The 19,622-nt window shown below is 37.4% G+C and overlaps 1 protein-coding gene across 1 annotated transcript in view; it reads left to right on the top strand.

Annotated features, from left to right (window-relative positions):
• The first annotated feature begins 559 nt into the window (after positions 1 to 559).
• LOC107555039 (diacylglycerol kinase beta-like) overlaps positions 560 to 19,622 on the top strand; it is a 99,379-nt gene continuing 80,316 nt past the window's right edge. Inside the window, exons 1-2 of the mRNA XM_016237722.1 lie at positions 560 to 830; positions 15,451 to 15,807. Of these exons, the coding sequence (XP_016093208.1) occupies positions 15,747 to 15,807 (61 nt within the window). The 5' untranslated portion in view covers positions 560 to 830; positions 15,451 to 15,746. The remainder of the gene's footprint in view (positions 831 to 15,450; positions 15,808 to 19,622) is intronic.

Here is a 19,622-nt window from a genome sequence, read left to right on the forward strand (position 1 = left end):
CAACAGTTGTGCTGATTTATTGTTTCTTGAAACAATGAATATAGTAGAAGCTGTGAATATATATATATATATATGTGTAAAACTTTAGTAACATTATAAATATCTACTGTCAAAATTGATCAATTTGATGCATCATTAGTGTATAAAAGTATGAATTTCTTGCACAAAAAACTTTTGAACACTAGTGTATAAAATAAAAGTAGAAAAATATAGAAAATGTATTAAGTCACAGTAAATGACTCAAAGACTATTTAAAGCCATATGTTTTAAAGTTGATGTTAACAATACAAATGTCACATTATTCAGAATTTTTTTTTTATATATTATTCCATTTTCTTTTAATCCCAAAAAGGCATTACACACATAAATGATTTTTAGATTTTATTCTACATTATAGCACATTTTGTAAAAGACTGGAGAGGGGCACTAACTGTGGTGGTTAGGGTTGTTCACAAGGGGGAGGGCTGGCCCTATGAGAAGCACTTTGATATTGCACTGTTGATGAGAGAGAGCGTGTGCAGAGCGAGAGAGAAGCAGAGCGCTCTGTAAACAGGCTGTCAGAAAAGAAAGTGCAGGGACATTTTCATCCGCTACAGCCAAAGGAGAGCGTTGCCTACAACACTGAAGGATAATCACGAGAGGGAGAGAGAGCGCGAGCGAGAGAAGGTTTAATTAATTCATGCAGGAGGGGAGGGATGTTTCTGCCGCTGACTGAGCTGGTTCCAGCACTGTCTGTAGCATTTTGTTTGTGAGCCCATCCATGCAGTGAACGTGACAGCACTCAGATCAGGCAGGATTTGACGGATACGCCATCACCTGAACAAGCAGAGGTAGGGTACGATTTGTCCTTCTTTGTCTCACGCACATCTGTTCTCTGCTCGCTCACGTACCGATAAGTGCTTTCTGCCGAGCCAGTGACCCTTGTTTTCCTCTCACGGTGTCTGTTCTCTTATGTAAACACTGAAAGCCTGCATATCAGATACTGTCACACCAAAACGTGCTCATTTATCTAGCTTTTTTGAATTAATTGGTGTGCTTTGTCTTTATTTTGGTTTTCTATAGCTCATCGTCTCACAGGAGTTGATTTAGGGTGTTTCCTGTGCTTTCTAGAGTTCACGTGCAGGATGTTGCCTGCTTAGTGCTTTTGTTATGGTCTATATTGTCATAGTTTGTCTGTCATGTCAGAGCTGAGTGCAGATAGTGTTTATATTTCACACTCAGTTGAGAGATCAATGCCCTGGGTTGATGGATAGATGGCTTGTTGATGGATTCTGGTGATATGGGGGGAAATACAGCTCGACCATTTGACCAGGTTTGTTTGTCATCTTCCGTGATGTCCTGGAGCAGCCCAAATCTCTGTTGTGAGGGAATGTAGTCATTTTTTATGTGTGGGATGATTCATTCTCTTCACAAACCTGTGCTGTCATGTAATTGGGAGATGCTGGTAAATCTCCAATCGGCTTGCTTAATTACAGCTCATCATGTAATCACCAAAGGCACAGGGTCTTCATGTCTCAACAGGATCTGTGGAGCAGGAACAGCGTGAGCTGTGTGTGTGTGTGTGTGTGTGAGAGAGAGAGAGCTTTTTCACTGTAGCTGATTGAGGACGTCAGACTTCAGAGAGGGCTGAATATTTGTTGAAGCTGAATGTTTGTGTGCATGTTTGCAAGTAATTAGATATGCTCTCAATTATTAGAAAAAGACACGCTGGGTAGAAACATAACGGAAAAGAGGAAAGATTGCTCATGACACACTACCCAAGGTCATAAACAGCAGTCAGCCACGGAGTATCTTAATGGAGTCCACAATAAAGGAGAGCCTGAATAAACACTCACTGATCATACTGTTGTCTTTGGCTTGTCTCTCATCTTTACTATGCTGCTCTTGGGTAGATTAATATGTTTCTGTCTGTTGGAGAAGCACAGTGATTTATCCTGGTGTCCTCACTGGAAGCACACATTACGAGAGCAACTCGAAGGGTCTGTGTTAGTGTGGAAGTTTTCAAAACAAATAGAAAGGGAGCATGTTGTTTTATTTTAAAAATATATTATAGTGCTGTGGTTTTCAGTACCTTAGTGTATTTCCTCTGCCTATTTCCACGTCATGATCAACTACTGTACTGTCATTCCTACAATAATAATAATAGTAATAATATTATTAAATGTAACTAAAATTGTATGTGAATATAATTAGCTGCAGAATGTAAATTGCATTTATTTCATATAATATTTCTTATATATTATCATTGCATTAAATATTATTTTTCAAACTTTTCTGAATTCAGAAATATTGCTTTAAATATGTTTCTTTTAGAAATATATGTAATCTTTTTCTCTTTGGTCTGGCTCTTTTTCACCTTTGGTCTGCCACTTTGTTAGCACTCTGTTGTTGATGTTCAGTTACATTAATAGATATTCAGACCGAATTGAAGGGCAGTAGGTTTCCCTTTAGCTGGGAATCAGAGCAGGTCTTGCCTGGCTTTTCCATGTCATTGCATTGCAATTTCGAACCAAACCCTCCTGTTGCCATGACATCCAACCTCTCTGTAAATGCTCCCAGGATTTTTTGAGCATGTAGGGCCCAGGAGAAGAGAGGGGGGGGGTTAGAGGAAAAGATTGCTCATGTTTTTTCAGCTCAGAGTCACTTAAGGAATGGTAAAAGGCTAAATTTATTCCCTATTCTGTGTTCTTCCACTCATGTATGAGTAAAAAAAAAAAAAAACTTGAACCTGCAATATATAATTGGATGTTGCATGATACCATTTTGAGAATTTTTTTTAATAAATATATATATATATATAGTTTTTTGTGTGGAATTATATGTTATGTCTGCATCGTTGACATTTTTTTAATACTTCATTTAAACATGAAGTATATCTTTACATGTTTTGTAAAGATTTTCTTGTTTTTTCAGCTCAGAGTCACTTAAGGAATGGTAAAAGGCTAAATTTATTCCCTATTCTGTGTTCTTCCACTCATGTATGAGTAAAAAAAAAAAAAACTTGAACCTGCAATATATAATTGGATGTTGCATGATACCATTTTGAGAATTTTTTTAAATATATATATATATATATATATATATATATATATAGTTTTTTGTGTGGAATTATATGTTATGTCTGCATCGTTGACATTTTTTTAATACTTCATTTAAACATGAAGTATATCTTTACATGTTTTGTAAAGATTTTCTGATTTGGCACAACTGCAAAGAAGCCCACATGCCTAAATAATGGGATATTTGTGTTTTGAGATTGATTGCTTTATTCATGCCCATTTAGCATTGCTTAATTTCAGCAGTGCATGTCAAATGCATGTACTGTTTCACCATCCATTACATTTATTTTGGACCATTAATGATATTATGCTAAATCTCAGTTCAGTCAAACACTTTAGTAATGCATAAGTGGTAAATGCAGCTGTAAGTAATTACAGTTGTGAACATCATAAAGATGCTTTGTGGTTGCTCGCACTTAGAGAGTCATCGAGTTGTGTTTGATGTGAGAAAACAAGAAAACTCTAAAGCATGTCATGTAAATGCATCAGATAGGCCTAACAGTAATGGAGTGAGCACCAACAGGGATGCTAGTTAAACGCTTCTGTCTGCTCTTTAGGTAGGGTGACCATACGTGCCATTTTCCCAGGATGCGTCCTTGCCAGGATTTGGTTTTGCTTTGCTTTTTCCTGTTTTCATGCTTGCTGAAGGTAATGATCGAAAAGTAGTTTGACCAATAACATGCAGGTATTGTACATAATGGACCAATCATGGTGTTTGTGAGAAAGTGGGATCTACGGTCAAAGCGATGCAATTACGCGTACATAGGATGTGTGTTCGACTTAAAAGCAGCGCGGCTCAGATCGATCAGTGTTTGACATCAAAGTACCTCGAGAGCATTTTGAAAGCATAAGGAACCGTCTGTATGGTATTTTGATGTCATACACCGATCGGTCTGCACACGCAAACAAAGCCAAAACCTAGATATTTGAGGCAATATAGAAATCCTGGCCAGGACGTGTCCTGGGAAAATGGCACGTATGGTCACCCTATCTTTAGGCCTGGACATGCTATGCTGATTCTGCTTCTGTGAAATCAATAGGAAAAAAAATAGTCTTTACCCAGACAGCAATACGCGCACAGGCCCAGAAGAAGATCCATACCTAAATGCCCTCAGAGCATCCATCAATCAGATGACATTTCTGCTCAAGTTGTATGTTCTAGTGTGTGTGAGATGTTTGGTTGTTTCTTCTCTTTCTGATTTGTTCCACTGTTCCTTCTGTGGCCATAAATGTAAAACAGGGCTGCACCATGGATTTGTGGGGCCCTAGACGAGATCATGAAAATGGGCCCTACTGGTGTACATAGATGTTCATAGAACCACTGCAAACATTATGAATGTTTTCTTTTTTTAGGGTAAAATGTATATGAATGTATTATGTAAAGTGTATATTTTAAGTCCTGCAACTGGTCCAGTGTTGTTCTTGTTAACTAAAACTAAAACTTTTAAAATTAGTTTTGATTAATTGAAATAAAACTGAATTGAAATATGCATGTTATATAAACCTGAGAAAAATTTGACCTGGCAACTAACTGAAATAATGTAAGTTTGAAGTAAAGTTGAAGTACTAAAATTACTAAAACTGAAACTAAAGTAAAAGAGAATCAAAGCTTAATATAAATGTTAAAATAATGAAAATGACAAAAGCACATAAAAGTTCATTCAAAATATTAATAAATATTATAGAAGTAAATAAATAATACTAAAATAACACTCTTTCCCACCACCAATATACATTTTAAGGAACTTAAAATAATATATTTATAAGTGTGTAGAGAGGATGTGAAGCGTTATGATTCCCACAGTCAATATGGATATAGGACATCCCAGGGCTGATTATAAAATTGCTGTTGAGAGTGTGGCATTGACTATTACAAACTTGACCATTTCAAGAAAAATGCATTATTGTATGTCGTTAATAAAACATATTCCAAATGATCATAGGTTCATAATACATTTTCTGTTTTGTACTGCCTTTAGCAGTCTACACACAACAACAACGACAAAAAAAGACTCAGTGTCGAAACTCTATATTATGATTCCCACAGTCAATATGGATATAGGACATCCCAGGGCTGATTATAAAATTGCTGTTGAGAGTGTGGCATTGACTATTACAAACTTGACCATTTCAAGAAAAATGCATTATTGTATGTCGTTAATAAAACATTCCAAATGATCATAGGTTCATAATACATTTTCTGTTTTGTACTGCCTTTAGCAGTCTACACACAACAACAACGACAAAAAAAGACTCAGTGTCGAAACTCTATTTACACCTACGGTTCTCTCACACACATAGTGTGAATATTGTAACCTATTAATATGAGTGATGAAATAAATATGCACTGCTTGAAACAGAAAAACAAAAAAATATATTTTTGTTAGCACAGATGTTATCAGGTTAACCGTCCAGACTTGTTGCAATTTGTCTTTTTTCCCCTTCCTATTTCTTTGTACGCTCATGACTGGGAGTTTCATGGGAAAGGCCCATTTCTGTCAGTGAAATGGACCTATCAGGTCTCCTCCAGCATCTCCCCTATGGTTTGATAATGTTTCATTTTTAGCAGCCACTCTCATCCACTTTGTCAGAGCTCTTTCTGCTGGCTGCACGCCAGACCGCAGAGACTATTTGTGGAGAAGTTGAGACAAAAATATTACACCATACCTTATCATACTTCAAACTGTGACAAGCAACTGTTTGTGGGTTAGCGAAACTGTCTAATGAGTGGTGACGGGTGCACATGGCAGCGCTGCTGTTGGCTCTGACTGGACTGTGACCTCTGCGGCCCAGCCGTGTTGTTTAATTCTATAACGCCCTGTGTTTATGAAAGCTGGGATTTTGGTATATCTGAGCCCCTCATTAACCTCACATTCCCAGCTGTTCGGCCTGCTACTTTCCACAGGTTCTTCATTCATCACGGTGTCACCGCTGTCTCATTCTCCTGTGTATTAACTGTCTGTGTGAGCCTGTCCGCTGTCCCGCTGGAGGCGGGTGATGTTACTGCTATACCTGGACAGCAGTGCACCTCTCCCTCTCTTTATCCCTTTCAGAAATAGTTTCCTAATTTGGTTGTGTTCTTCTACACTGTGGTTCAGGAGACTAGTGCAGTGGTCATGCTCAGATGATGAATATAAAATCTTCTGACTGAATTAAAGGTAATTAATTATTTAAAAATGTTATATTCATTTTAGGATATATTTGAGACGTTCGAGCAGGATGTTACTTGGTGTTCTGTGTGCTTACATTAATAGTAATATCTGAAAAACCTGCAGTACCTAGATTTAAGATATTGTGTCAAATAATGTATTAAAATGGTAATGAATTGCACTGTGGCATATTTTATTAGTTATGAAATGCACACTACTCTTTAAAATTTGGGGTCATTTTAAAGAAAATAATACTTTTATTTAGCAAGGATGCATCAGATTCATCTAAGGTGACTGTAAAGGTTTTAAATTATTACATCAGATTTCAGATGATCAAATACATCACATTTTCTATTCATCAAAGAATCCTTAAAATGTATCATAAAAAATACATATATTCCACAAAAATAACAGTTATAAAAATGCATCGAATCAGTATATTAGAGTGAATTCATTGACACATATATTGCATTTTAAAATATATTCACATAGAAAATAGTTTTTTTTTAAATGGGAGGTTTATGTGAAACAAATGTATGTGTGTGTGTGTGTGTGAAACAAACACAGCTGGCTGCAGACGGTTACTCGCTGGCGCATTGATCATGAGTGACTCTTCACTACACAGTAAAACACAGTTGGTTGACTAGCCAGCTAGCAGCAGATTTCATTGGTTTCCACTGTGTATCAAAAAAGGAATAAAACGGTTGTTTTTCCATAATTAATAGATGTCCATTTATGTTCTTAGGTGCAGTACCACAGATGAGAACATATTTTACTGTAATGTTGTTTAGAATTGGTCTTGTGGAGAAGCATGACGCAGTTAAAGTGTCAAGTGCGGACTGAGAGGCTTGTAGATCTGGATAATTTCACATAATATTACAGTTGTACTTTGCTTTGAGTTCTTTACTGTTGCATACATTTCTACATTAGGGGTGTAACGATTCATTGATATGGATCGATACAATGTCTGACGATATGATGCATCGATGCCACACGTAAAATATCGATATCTGTAGTATAAATAGGCACCTTTATTTTGGCACTGTCCACATTTTCACATATTGTTTGTCTATGCATTACCGCCAACGCGTACATTCTCGTTCAAACTCACGTATCAGGACTCGATATAAGGACTGCACGAAGGCACAAGGTGAGCATAAAAGACGCTCAGGATTGTTTGCGGAACAATCACACCTATTCTACATAAGCATCTCACATAGTACATTGTATGACTGTATTGTGCATATGGTTACTGTATAGTTAGGAGTTTGAGATTTTTATTGCTAATTACCTTTAATAATTTCCTATGGTGCTTTACTGAATAGTGCAAATATGATTAATACAGTTACCGGAAACTCTGTGTTTGGGGCAGAGTGGGAAGGGACGATGTGAGAAGGACAGAAAATGAGAGAAAGTTGCTCATACTGTAGCCCCATCAACAGCTCAACCGAAAATCGCTGAGGCCACTGAGATTTCTGGTTTATCTGTAAACCACTTTTAGATCCGTGAAGTTCCTTTCCACTGTGGGCAGTGCAGTAGTCCATCACATCTCTGTCACACTGAAACTGTTATGTTGCGCCCACATTACAAAGGCTTAGTGCAAATCTTTCAAATATTCCCCAATCTTACAAGTCTGATGCAAACTATTTTACTTATTACATAGAGAAACTATCAGTGTGTTACATAAAATGACTTATAATAATGAATCCGAGAAAGGGTAAAATAAGGAGGTACATGTAAAAGGATGGTCACAAATTCTACATAAAAAAGGAGATGCATCATGGACTGAGCTGATATAGTTTGGAGGAAAATGGGGCAGGAAGAGAGAGAAAGATCTAAAATAGATGGCTACAGAGAATGGGATGTGAGGGAATGGTATAAATACTCCAGATGTAACTGCAAAAACAGTAGACAAGAGCAGTAAATGGTGACGTAACTCGTTCTTCAAGTGAAATGACAACTAATGTCTGGTGACGTATTCCGGATTTTTCCAGTCATTTAGGGTGCTTTCACACCTGGCTCATTTGGAGCATTTGTTTCGGAACCTGTCCCGTTTTCTCCCTTAGTTCGGTTGGTTTAGGCATATGTGAACACGGCAATCGCACTTGGATCCGCACCAAAATAATCAGAATCAGAATGAGCTTAATCGGTCCGAGATCAGAAAAGCAGCAGTGTCTGATTCTGTGAGTGAGCACATTAGTTATTACTGAAAACCAAAGAGTGCCTCCTCTTCTTAAAGCGGACATATGATGTTGCTAAAAAGAACATTATTTTGTGTATTTGGTATAATGAAATGTGTTTATGCGGTTCAAAAAACATATTATTTTCCACATATTGTACATTATTGTTTCTTCTCTATGCCCTGCCTTTCTGAAACGCGTTGATTTTTACAAAGCTCATTGGTCTGAAAAGCAAGGTGTGCTCTGATTGGCCAGCTATCCAGTGCATTGTGATTGGCCGAATACCTCAAGTGTGTGACAGAAATGTTACGCCCCTTACCACATTGTGATGCCTTGTTCTGGCCGGAGCGATGCGACAAAAACATGAAAACCCATTATAAACGAGGCATTTGTTGCATCCAGTAGGGACATAATTACGGATTATAATGACTTATACTGTCTTTTTACGCGCTGCGTTGCATCGCGCCGCGTAAACATAAAACCATGTCTGCATTTGTGATCAGAGAAATGACAAACAACAAACGCTACTCTACACTGCTCAAAACTCGCGTTTGAATCATCAGTGGCAAATCCTTTAAATGAAAACGTACTTACAGTCATCCAATCAACAACCAATGTATAGAACCATTTACATAAATATTGCGTAATACAAGCATTTTTTGTTTTGGCGAAGTCAAGACAGAGTGTTTCTTGATACACGTTTTAAAACTTCAACTTCTTTTAACTTAAAGCTTTAACATCTTAAAAACTCATACATCAGACTTGAAAAACATTAAATGTGAGGGTAAAGACCAAAAACATCCGTTTAGCGCATGTTTACATAGAAAAGCAATGGAAGAGAAGTGCAATGGAATGCAAAAACATCGTCTGCAGTGTAAGGTGCTGACATTCTAAAACAATTCATGTGAAAATGCTTAAAGGGGTCCTATTATGCTTTTTTCACTTTTTCTACTTTAGTTAGTCTGTAATGTTGCTGTATGAGCATAAAAAAGATCTACAAAGTTCAAAGTCCACTTCAAAAGGAGATATTTTATTTAACAGAAATCCCTTTTCAAAAACCACAACGAACGACTTGTTTGGACTACAACGCATATTTTCCGGGATTTGTGATATCACAAATATCGACGAATGGGATGAGACCTGGTTGAGCTGCACTAAAGAAGGCAACGAGTGTTACCACTATGTCGGAGACAAGCTAGCTTTCCCAAGGCAGACGAACTTAGAGTGGTTACAATCATCGGGGTTTAAATCGCACTCAAATTTATATGATTTTGATGCAATATTTACACTGAAGCTCACAGCAGGCGGCTATGGTGAGGGGCATGACATTTCCCGACCAGGCGCCGAGTGCTGCCAGTCACAACACACACTGGCCCAGCTAACCAATCACAGCACATTTCGTATTTCAGAATGTGGGCCTTTATTTGTTACAGGAACTATTTGAGCCGTTCATGCCAGACTGGAGAGAGGAGTTGTAATAATGTAAAATATGTGAAAAATAATGTGTTTTTCGAACAACCTAGTATGAGAGCCTGTTCTAGTACACCCCCAAAACAAAATCAAGACTTTGTAAAAGAGCATAATAGGACCCCTTTAATCACTTGTTGTTTTTAGAACGTTAAGCCACGTTAAGCATTTTCACATTAAACTTTTTAAAATGTACTTTTAAGTGACGTCTGTGAATGTAAGAGGGATGATTACTGTATCGAATGCACCAGGGCATGTGTTGGACAAACCAGTGCAGAAAGACGATTACTATTTTGTTGTATCAATCATTTTATGATCATTGTAATAGCTTTTAAAAATCAAATTTTCATCATGGTGAAAATGTAAAATCCCTAGAATCACGATTTTTTTTTCATTTCTTTTTCTTTCCATTTTTTACGTAATGTAGCAGAAATCTGAGCAGGATGTTTTAAATGCACTATGAACTCTCTAGGGCTTTGTGAAATATAATAAAAGAAATAAAAGCGTGGTTATTTTGATTCTGACTTGCAGATTGTGAATAACCTTTGCTAAATCGTGAATTGAAGTGTGAAACAGGAGTTATTTTAATGGTTGGCAGAAACACAGGCCTTCTCACCAGACCACTAAGGCTTAAATCCAACCTTTTTTTTGTTCGCTACAATGTTGTACTAATGATTTGGCACATATTTATCAATTGGCTAGTATTGTTATGACAAGTTTTTATATTATTTATCCTAGATCATGTGTATTGATGTCATTTTTGGCAAGCTGAAAAGAGTGTTTCATTTTGGGAATCAAAAATATTGAGTTATTACGTTGGGCCGTGTCCCATAGGAATAATTCAGGTCTATTTTTGGTTCTCTGTGTGAAATGTTCCACAAGAGAAAAGCAAATTCCCTCTGAAGTCACAGTTGGTAACAAAAATGACGTCCTTGATATGGACCAATAAATCATTGTGAAGTAAAATGAGTTATGGGGGAAAATCAATGATGTTTCATATGGAGTCTCTTATTAATGGAAACGTAAGCTGTTTATGCTTACAGTACACACTAATGTCAGTGTTTTCATGAGTTATCACTGACTTTGTCTTTCTGTTATTCCATATGCTACCAAACAAGCTTGCATGATTCTTCATTATTGAATTGGTCATTTAATTATACAAAGATAATCATTTGGTAATCAAACTTAATTTAAAGCAATGTTTCAATTAAGATCCTGTTTTCTAAGTCCTGCTGATGTGTTTTTATCCAGGAGTGGCACCTAATTTATGCGTCATTCTTTTCAAATACATTAAACCAATTATATATAAAACATAAAATAAATTTAGTTTTTTTTTCTTTTTTTCTTTTTTGATAATGATTTAGAAGCTTATAGAATTATTATTTGGAGGATTCTGTTTCTGTGTCTGTTCTAGTGCTGATGTGTGAATTATCTTTTCTGAACTTTCTGAAGTGAGGTAATACACCCGTATGCATTATATTTTAAAATGTTAAATATATATCAGCATGTTGTGTAGATCAGGAATAATAACCACACTGCTCTCTGGTCTGAAAGGTCCATAATACAACTCAATTAAGATTCATTTTGAGACTTGAGAATAACAGGCAAGCTTCCACTCAGTGATAATCTCTACTTCTCTGTGTGTTTCAATACAGCTGTACCAGCACCTACACCAAGATCTTTATCTATATCTATTCACAACTGATGGCCATACTTTGCCCTTTATTTGCTCTTTCATTCTCTATCATCCATTTTTTGTTTTTCAGTTTCTGCTTCCTTTGCTTGCGCTGTTACAATGTTATATTTTTAGGGGTGTGACGGTACACAAAAGCAATGGTTCGGTGCGTAACTGTTTTGAAGTCATGGTTTGGTATGTTTTCGGTACAGCGGGGGAACAAACAAAAAATAAAACTATTATTATTATTATTAAAGGGGTCCTATTATGCTCTTTTACAAAGTCTTGATTTTGTTTTGGGGGTGTACTAGAACAGGCTCTCATACTAGGTTGTTCGAAAAACACATTATTTTTCACATATTTTACATTATTTCAACACCTCTCCCCAGTCTGGCATGACGACTCAAATAGTTCCTGTATCAAATGAAGGCCCACATTCTGAAATACGAAATGTGCTGTGATTGGTTAGCTGGGCCAGTGTGTGTTGTGATTGGCAGCACTCGGCGCCTGGTCGGGAAATATCATGCCCCTTTCCATAGCCGCCTGCTGTGAGCTTCAGTGTAAATATTGCATCAAAATCAAATCAATTTGAGAGTGATTTAAACCCCGATGATTGTAACCACTCTAAGTTCGTCTGCGTTGGGGAAACTAGCGTGTCTCCGACATAGTGGTAACACTCGTTGCCTTCTCTAGTGCAGCTCAACCAGGTCTCGTCCCACTTTGTCTTTCTGTTATTCCATATGCTACCAAACAAGCTTGCATGATTCTTCATTATTGAATTGGTCATTTAATTATACAAAGATAATCATTTGGTAATCAAACTTAATTTAAAGCAATGTTTCAATTAAGATCCTGTTTTCTAAGTCCTGCTGATGTGTTTTTATCCAGGAGTGGCACCTAATTTATGCGTCATTCTTTTCAAATACATTAAACCAATTATATATAAAACATAAAATAAATTTAGTTTTTTTTTCTTTTTTTCTTTTTTGATAATGATTTAGAAGCTTATAGAATTATTATTTGGAGGATTCTGTTTCTGTGTCTGTTCTAGTGCTGATGTGTGAATTATCTTTTCTGAACTTTCTGAAGTGAGGTAATACACCCGTATGCATTATATTTTAAAATGTTAAATATATATCAGCATGTTGTGTGTAGATCAGGAATAATAACCACACTGCTCTCTGGTCTGAAAGGTCCATAATACAACTCAATTAAGATTCATTTTGAGACTTGAGAATAACAGGCAAGCTTCCACTCAGTGATAATCTCTACTTCTCTGTGTGTTTCAATACAGCTGTACCAGCACCTACACCAAGATCTTTATCTATATCTATTCACAACTGATGGCCATACTTTGCCCTTTATTTGCTCTTTCATTCTCTATCATCCATTTTTTGTTTTTCAGTTTCTGCTTCCTTTGCTTGCGCTGTTACAATGTTATATTTTTAGGGGTGTGACGGTACACAAAAGCAATGGTTCGGTGCGTAACTGTTTTGAAGTCATGGTTTGGTATGTTTTCGGTACAGCGGGGGAACAAACAAAAAATAAAACTATTATTATTATTATTAAAGGGGTCCTATTATGCTCTTTTACAAAGTCTTGATTTTGTTTTGGGGGTGTACTAGAACAGGCTCTCATACTAGGTTGTTCGAAAAACACATTATTTTTCACATATTTTACATTATTTCAACACCTCTCCCCAGTCTGGCATGACGACTCAAATAGTTCCTGTATCAAATGAAGGCCCACATTCTGAAATACGAAATGTGCTGTGATTGGTTAGCTGGGCCAGTGTGTGTTGTGATTGGCAGCACTCGGCGCCTGGTCGGGAAATATCATGCCCCTTTCCATAGCCGCCTGCTGTGAGCTTCAGTGTAAATATTGCATCAAAATCAAATCAATTTGAGAGTGATTTAAACCCCGATGATTGTAACCACTCTAAGTTCGTCTGCGTTGGGGAAACTAGCGTGTCTCCGACATAGTGGTAACACTCGTTGCCTTCTCTAGTGCAGCTCAACCAGGTCTCGTCCCATTCGTCGATATTTGTGATATCACAAATCCCAGAAAATATGCGTTGTAGTACAAACGAGTCGTTCGTTGTAGTTTTTGAAAAGTGATTTCTGTTATCTCCTTTTGAATTGGACTTTGAGCTTTGTAACTTCGCAGATCTTTTTTATTCTCAAACAGCAACATTACAGACTAACTAAAGTTGAAAAAGTGAAAAAGCATAATAGGACCCCTTTAAATAGGGGTTTGATGAACAAACTTTTTACTGCTGCAACTGGCTGCAACACACTCTTTGTACTGCAGTTTATGGTTCTGTTGTACAATTAGGAAGAGATTTGAAGTTCTTCCACTTACAAAGTATTTTACCTTTTAGGCAAAATTATTGCCCTCTCATACTATTCCACTTCGTCTATTTGACACGCATGCGTGAACCAACGCTCATTTAGTGAAGTCTGTGAAGTCTTAACACTTCCAATATATTTTGCTGTTGATGCCAAAGGCTGTGTGTCCAAACAAACGCTTACGGTATTGTGGTGCATGGCATCTTGAGGCTGAACTTTTAATACAATTTAATGTTCAACCAAGAATGATTTATTTTCCTTTGTATGAATTTTGAATGAATACTTGTCTTCGCCCTCCCTTGTGTTCAAACTCTTTTCTCTGTACAACCAGCATCACATTTAAACCAGTGGGCATGAACTGACTCCCTGGCATGCTGTAACTCATGGCAGCCCTATCAACTTCATTGATTTTTGTCTTTTCCTCTTCTCATCACGGCAGTTTTTCATGCCTCTGCTCCTCGCAAAGGTTTTATGTCAGTTTCTTCCCTCCCTGTGGATGTACTGGCATACTGCTGTTGATTTTTCTCTCTCCTTAAACTCATCGGGAGTGTCCGAACAGGGAGAGAAAGAGAACGATAGAGAGAAATAGAGACAGAACAAGAGTATTCAGCAGACAGAGAGCGAGAGACATTGATTGGTACGGCATGCTGAGCGCAGAAGCAGGCCAGGCCCATGTGAGTCATTTGCTGAGAGGCCCTTTGAACTCTCAGCTATACAGAGGAGCACTGCTATGCTGTTTTTAACTGGGTGAACTGGAGCTAACGAAATGTCCAAATGAAGGCAAAGACAGCATACAGCATGACTTGTACACCTTGTCAAAAAAAAAAAGAGAGAGAGAGAGAGAGAGAATTATTTTTAACTGTCTCCCAGGAGTAAAATAGTATTACTCAGAGGTTGCTTTTTCTTAGCTCAGGAGACTTAATGTTGTTCCCATTTGTTTTTAAAGTATAAACCTGGTCTCAGATGTTTGTTCTAAAATCCCTTAAATTGAAACAAATGAGAGAATTACTACAGCTGTTATTTTTGAGATTTCATACACCTATAATAGATAAAATACATTTATAATATATATATAATAATAATGTAAATATGTAAAAAATATTTTTTACAGGTATATTAATATTTTTGTAATTCCCTTTTAATACTTTTTTTCTATATGTCGTTCATGTTTATTTTAATGGCTTTGCGATCTAAGGGCTTGATTTACTAAACAGGACAAATAAGTGTGAGAAAGCAATTCCATAAAAGCGTAGATGGGAGTGAAAAGTTTTGTGGTTGATCCACTGACAGTGCGCAAACGAACACAGATGCAGTCAGTTCACATCCAAAATGACCAACACAGTCTTCCAGCAGCAGCGCAAATTAGCACAGGCTCACAAACTAACAGAGCCAATGATAACCATGTCTGTGTAATCTTCTAAGGACGCAGGTCCAAAATGGGTTAAGTCATGCTTTTTTGGGGCGTTAAATAATGGTGCAAATACCAATAAATTTACTATCACAAATCTTAGTAAATCAGCTTTTTGTCGTTACGTTGAGGCGTTACTAACTCTGTTTTTTCTCTCTCTATAGATTACATCAGTTGAAAGGCCATCAGTTGCTCCTCCGTGTGCAGCTGGTACCTCCCCGCTGCAGAGCTACTCCAATCCCAGCCCCTACCGGTGGTGCAGCACGCCTCGCCTTCACACTGCCCTCGTCCTTGTGTCCCTCCTTCGTTTCACAACTCCACGTCGGGGACACCGATTCACCATCTGTTACTAAGAAAAGGTGACATAAGCATGCCAGATCGTACCATGTCCTTCTCATATCTCACCTGAGGACGATCAGTGTGGTTCCCCAGGCTCGCCGCGAGCACTCTGACTGGCGAGATGGGAGACTGGGTCTGTCTGAGCCCAGCCGAATTCTCCCAGCTGCAGCAGTACAGTGAGTGTGAGTATCTGGGCACAAGAAGCCTCTCTCTCCTCTGACCTCTCGTTGATTGGAATTGATTTTGGGGCTGTTGGGTGGATAAGAATGGATGAGAGGGTTTATTGGTCCATTTAGATGGTCCTTGGCCATCCTTTTCGATAACTGTACCGCTCAACTTCCTGTGTTTAAGCTGATGCTTTGTTTAATATATTATGTAGGAGGATGCGTACACATTCTGCAGCCAACCCACTAGACTTTTAGGAAGCACTGCTGGGAATGTAGGCTATATTGACGTAATGCATCAATGTGCTGCCAGTGCTCTCTGCGTTGGTATTGATTAATAACGTTTAATGCCGTTATTGATGCAGACCACTTTATAAGCTAAACAGACATATGAAATTTTCAATAACATTAAAAAGTGATGGTCTTGCTTATCTGTTTACGTATTTTACACGGGAACTGTGGTATGACAGATTTGAGGGAATGCAGAATGGTTGTATTGATTTGATGGGGGGGGGAAAGTGAAATCAGATGCTAAAGCAGGATATTAATTCAGTGTATCTATTATTATAAGGGCTTTCGGTAAAGCTGACTCATATTTTGTTATAGGACTGGCTGTGCTAGCACATATACATGTGTAATGAGGAAGACTATGCTTCATCTGGTCAATAAGGACCTGCTGTTTGCCATTCTCACTAACTACTCAGTTCAGCCTGAGAGGAAGCTTTAGTCACATCAGCATTTATATTTTCAGTGTTTTCTTTACAAAACTAATTATGTGCATGTAGTGTAATTGGGAAATAGCTAAGCAGGTGACTGGCTTCAGGCTTGAACTCAAGTGCCAAGAAGAACATTAGAGTGCAAATAATGCACTCTGTGCAAACATTGCGGTTTGTATATACATAGAAACAGTGATGTTGGTTTGATGCTGCCGGGTGCAGACAGTTGATGTAGAGATACAGTATGTCCGCACATAGTGTAATTAATTAGATTAAAATTATAATTTTAATCGCTTGATGGACTCATTTTTGTTTAAATGGCAAATTTAAAAAAAATAATTACAGTGTTAATGAACTTACTAAACTTTAAACTATACCTCTAAAAGCCCCTATTGTTGTGATTATGTGCACAGGCTGCACTGGCTAATATGAATTCCAAAGAGACCTTTGTGCCACTTTAAGAGGTTACCTGTAAAATTACCATGAAATTTCCAAATGAAGCATCTATCTGTGCTTCGTGAGGTTAATTGGCTTATAGGATGCTGTAATAAATGTAAATACTCATAAAGTCAGTATAAATCCTCTTCTTTTGTGAAGGGCGACCTCTGGTAACAGATTTTATTAAAAACCCTTGAGGAACTGTGAAGACTGAATAATCAGTCAGAAGTGCTCTCACCCTGAACTCTGCCAGCAAGCCATATTTAAGCTATAATGCCTTCAAAAATAGCACATACATGATGTGGAGTATATTCTGGGATATCGGACACATTTCCATTAAGAATTCAGTAGGTGTGAAATGAGGCATTAATCTTAAATTTAACTTTATCTCTCAGATTAATTGCCAGGCCTGTCTGGCACAGATTACAGCTGTACTTTAAGGAAATTATCAGTGAAAGAGAGGAGAGAGGATTTCTCAATATCAAAAAAAGAAAAAAAAATATTGGTTTGGAGACCGTATGTACATTCTTGCCACTAAGGAATGTGTAGGCTCAGTTAGGAGCTAAGGACTTTGTTTTGATTCCATGGTGTTAATAATCAGCAGAATACATTTGTCATCTCTGTGTAATGAGCTAATTGAAACTCCAGTCTCAGTCACAGCATTAGGATTCCTGACTATTAAAAAAACCCAGAGACACAGGTCTGTTAGTAAGAGGATGTGTTCACTGCCCACAGAAGCCACAAGCAGTTTGGAGTTTGGTGTCAGTCTTTAAATCAATGATAAGTCTTGTACATTTAAAGGTTCACCCAAAAATGAAAATTCTGTCATTAATTACTCACTCTCATGTCGTTCTAAACCCGTAAGACCTCTGTTCATCTTCGGAACACAAATTAAGATATTTTTAATGAATTCTGAGAGCTCTCTGACCCTCCCATAGACAGCAATGTAATTACCAGGATCAAGGTCCAGAAACGTAGCAAGGAGATCGGTAAAATAATCCATGTGACATCAGGGGTTCAACCGTAATTTTACGAAGCTATGAGAATACTTTTTGTATGCAAAGAAAACAAAAATAACGACTTTATTCAACAATTCATCTCCGCGTCACCCTGGTGCCATTTTGGAGAATATCCACTGAACGCAAACAGCGTATGCTATTCTGTGTCAGCTGCGTCACGCGGATACGTTGTTTTCGTTCAAATCAAAGTGTAAACAACGTAGAAAACGTATCTGCGTATCCCCTGACACAGAATAGCATACGCTGTTTGTGTTCAGTGGATACTCTCCAAAATGGCACCAGGGTGACGCGGAGATGAATTGTTGAATAAAGTCGTTATTTTTGTTTTCTTTGCGTATAAAAAGTATTCTCTTAGCTTCGTAAAATTGCGGTTGAACCCCTGATGTCACATGGATTATTTTACCGATCTCCTTGCTCCTTGCTACATTTCAAGCTACGTTGGTCTTACGGGTTTGAAACGACATGAGGGTGAGTAATTAATGACAGAATTTTCATTCTTGGGTGAACTAACTCTTTAATACTGTTAGTCAAAATGTCCCATTCCAAAGACTAGATATGCATTACGTCTGTGTGTTTGACCTCTGACATTACTCTACATTTTGTGAATTAGGATCTGAAACTTTCACAGCTTGTAAACCTCTGATTGATGATAAAAGTGTGATGTCAGTCTTTCCGACCACAGAAATCACCAGATTGCTTTGTTTTGGGTTTTACCTGTTGAGGAAAGACTTGTTTTGCTCAGATGAAAAAGCGGATGCAGTTTGGTTTTCAGTCATGAGTGTCTGTCGCATTGTCTGGCGCCCCCACCTGTTTTTCCCTTAACCGCTGAGTCTCTATATACTGACTCGCCTAACACTGCTGCTTATTATTTGAATATCTGACTTCATTTTTGGTGTTTTTTCCATTTAAACTGACAGTTCACCCCAAATGAATTTTATGTCATTTTAGACTCACCCTCGTGCTGTCCTATACCTGTATGCTGTTATTTATTTCATGGAACATGGATGTAGAAATAATCTTTAAACTGTTCCTTTATAATGTCGGTTCATATAGTATCTGATCTGTCAACCTCAAAAAAGGTCAAAACTAGAGATGCACCGATTGCAATTTTCTTGGCTGATTCCGATTTGCAATTTTTTTTTTATAAGTGTGACCTGCAGATACCGATTTTTGCCAAATTCCGACTTTCTTTCTAAGAACTTTTTTGCATTTTCAATGATTTACATAATAAAATAAATTATTAAACATTACAGTTCCCCCAATCTGGACTAAGTTACAGATGTTCTCTCACTTAAACAACTCTCAAAATAAAGTGCTCTGTGACTGGAAAGAGGCAGAAATTAGTTGCTCTATATAACAACAGATGTCATTTCCCACTATGTTTATAAATGGTCTTTTTTTCCCTCTAACCTTATGTGTCATCTTTCTCGTCAAATTCTTATATTTTCAATTAATTCAGTTAGAATAATAAGAAACTGTATGGTTGTTACCATTCAAATGAAATCAGTATCAACAAACTCCATCTTTTCACTGCAGAAAACACAGAAACTGCATCTGAAGTGGCATTAGTGTATTTACACAGACTGTTTGATGAAGCTGAGGTGCCATAAATGCATTTACACTGCAAAATTGCAAATGCATAGTTTTATAAGATTAATAT

Source organism: Sinocyclocheilus grahami, unplaced genomic scaffold, assembly GCF_001515645.1.
Source record: "Sinocyclocheilus grahami isolate Dianchi unplaced genomic scaffold, SAMN03320097.WGS_v1.1 scaffold523.1, whole genome shotgun sequence".
NCBI lineage: Eukaryota > Metazoa > Chordata > Actinopteri > Cypriniformes > Cyprinidae > Sinocyclocheilus > Sinocyclocheilus grahami.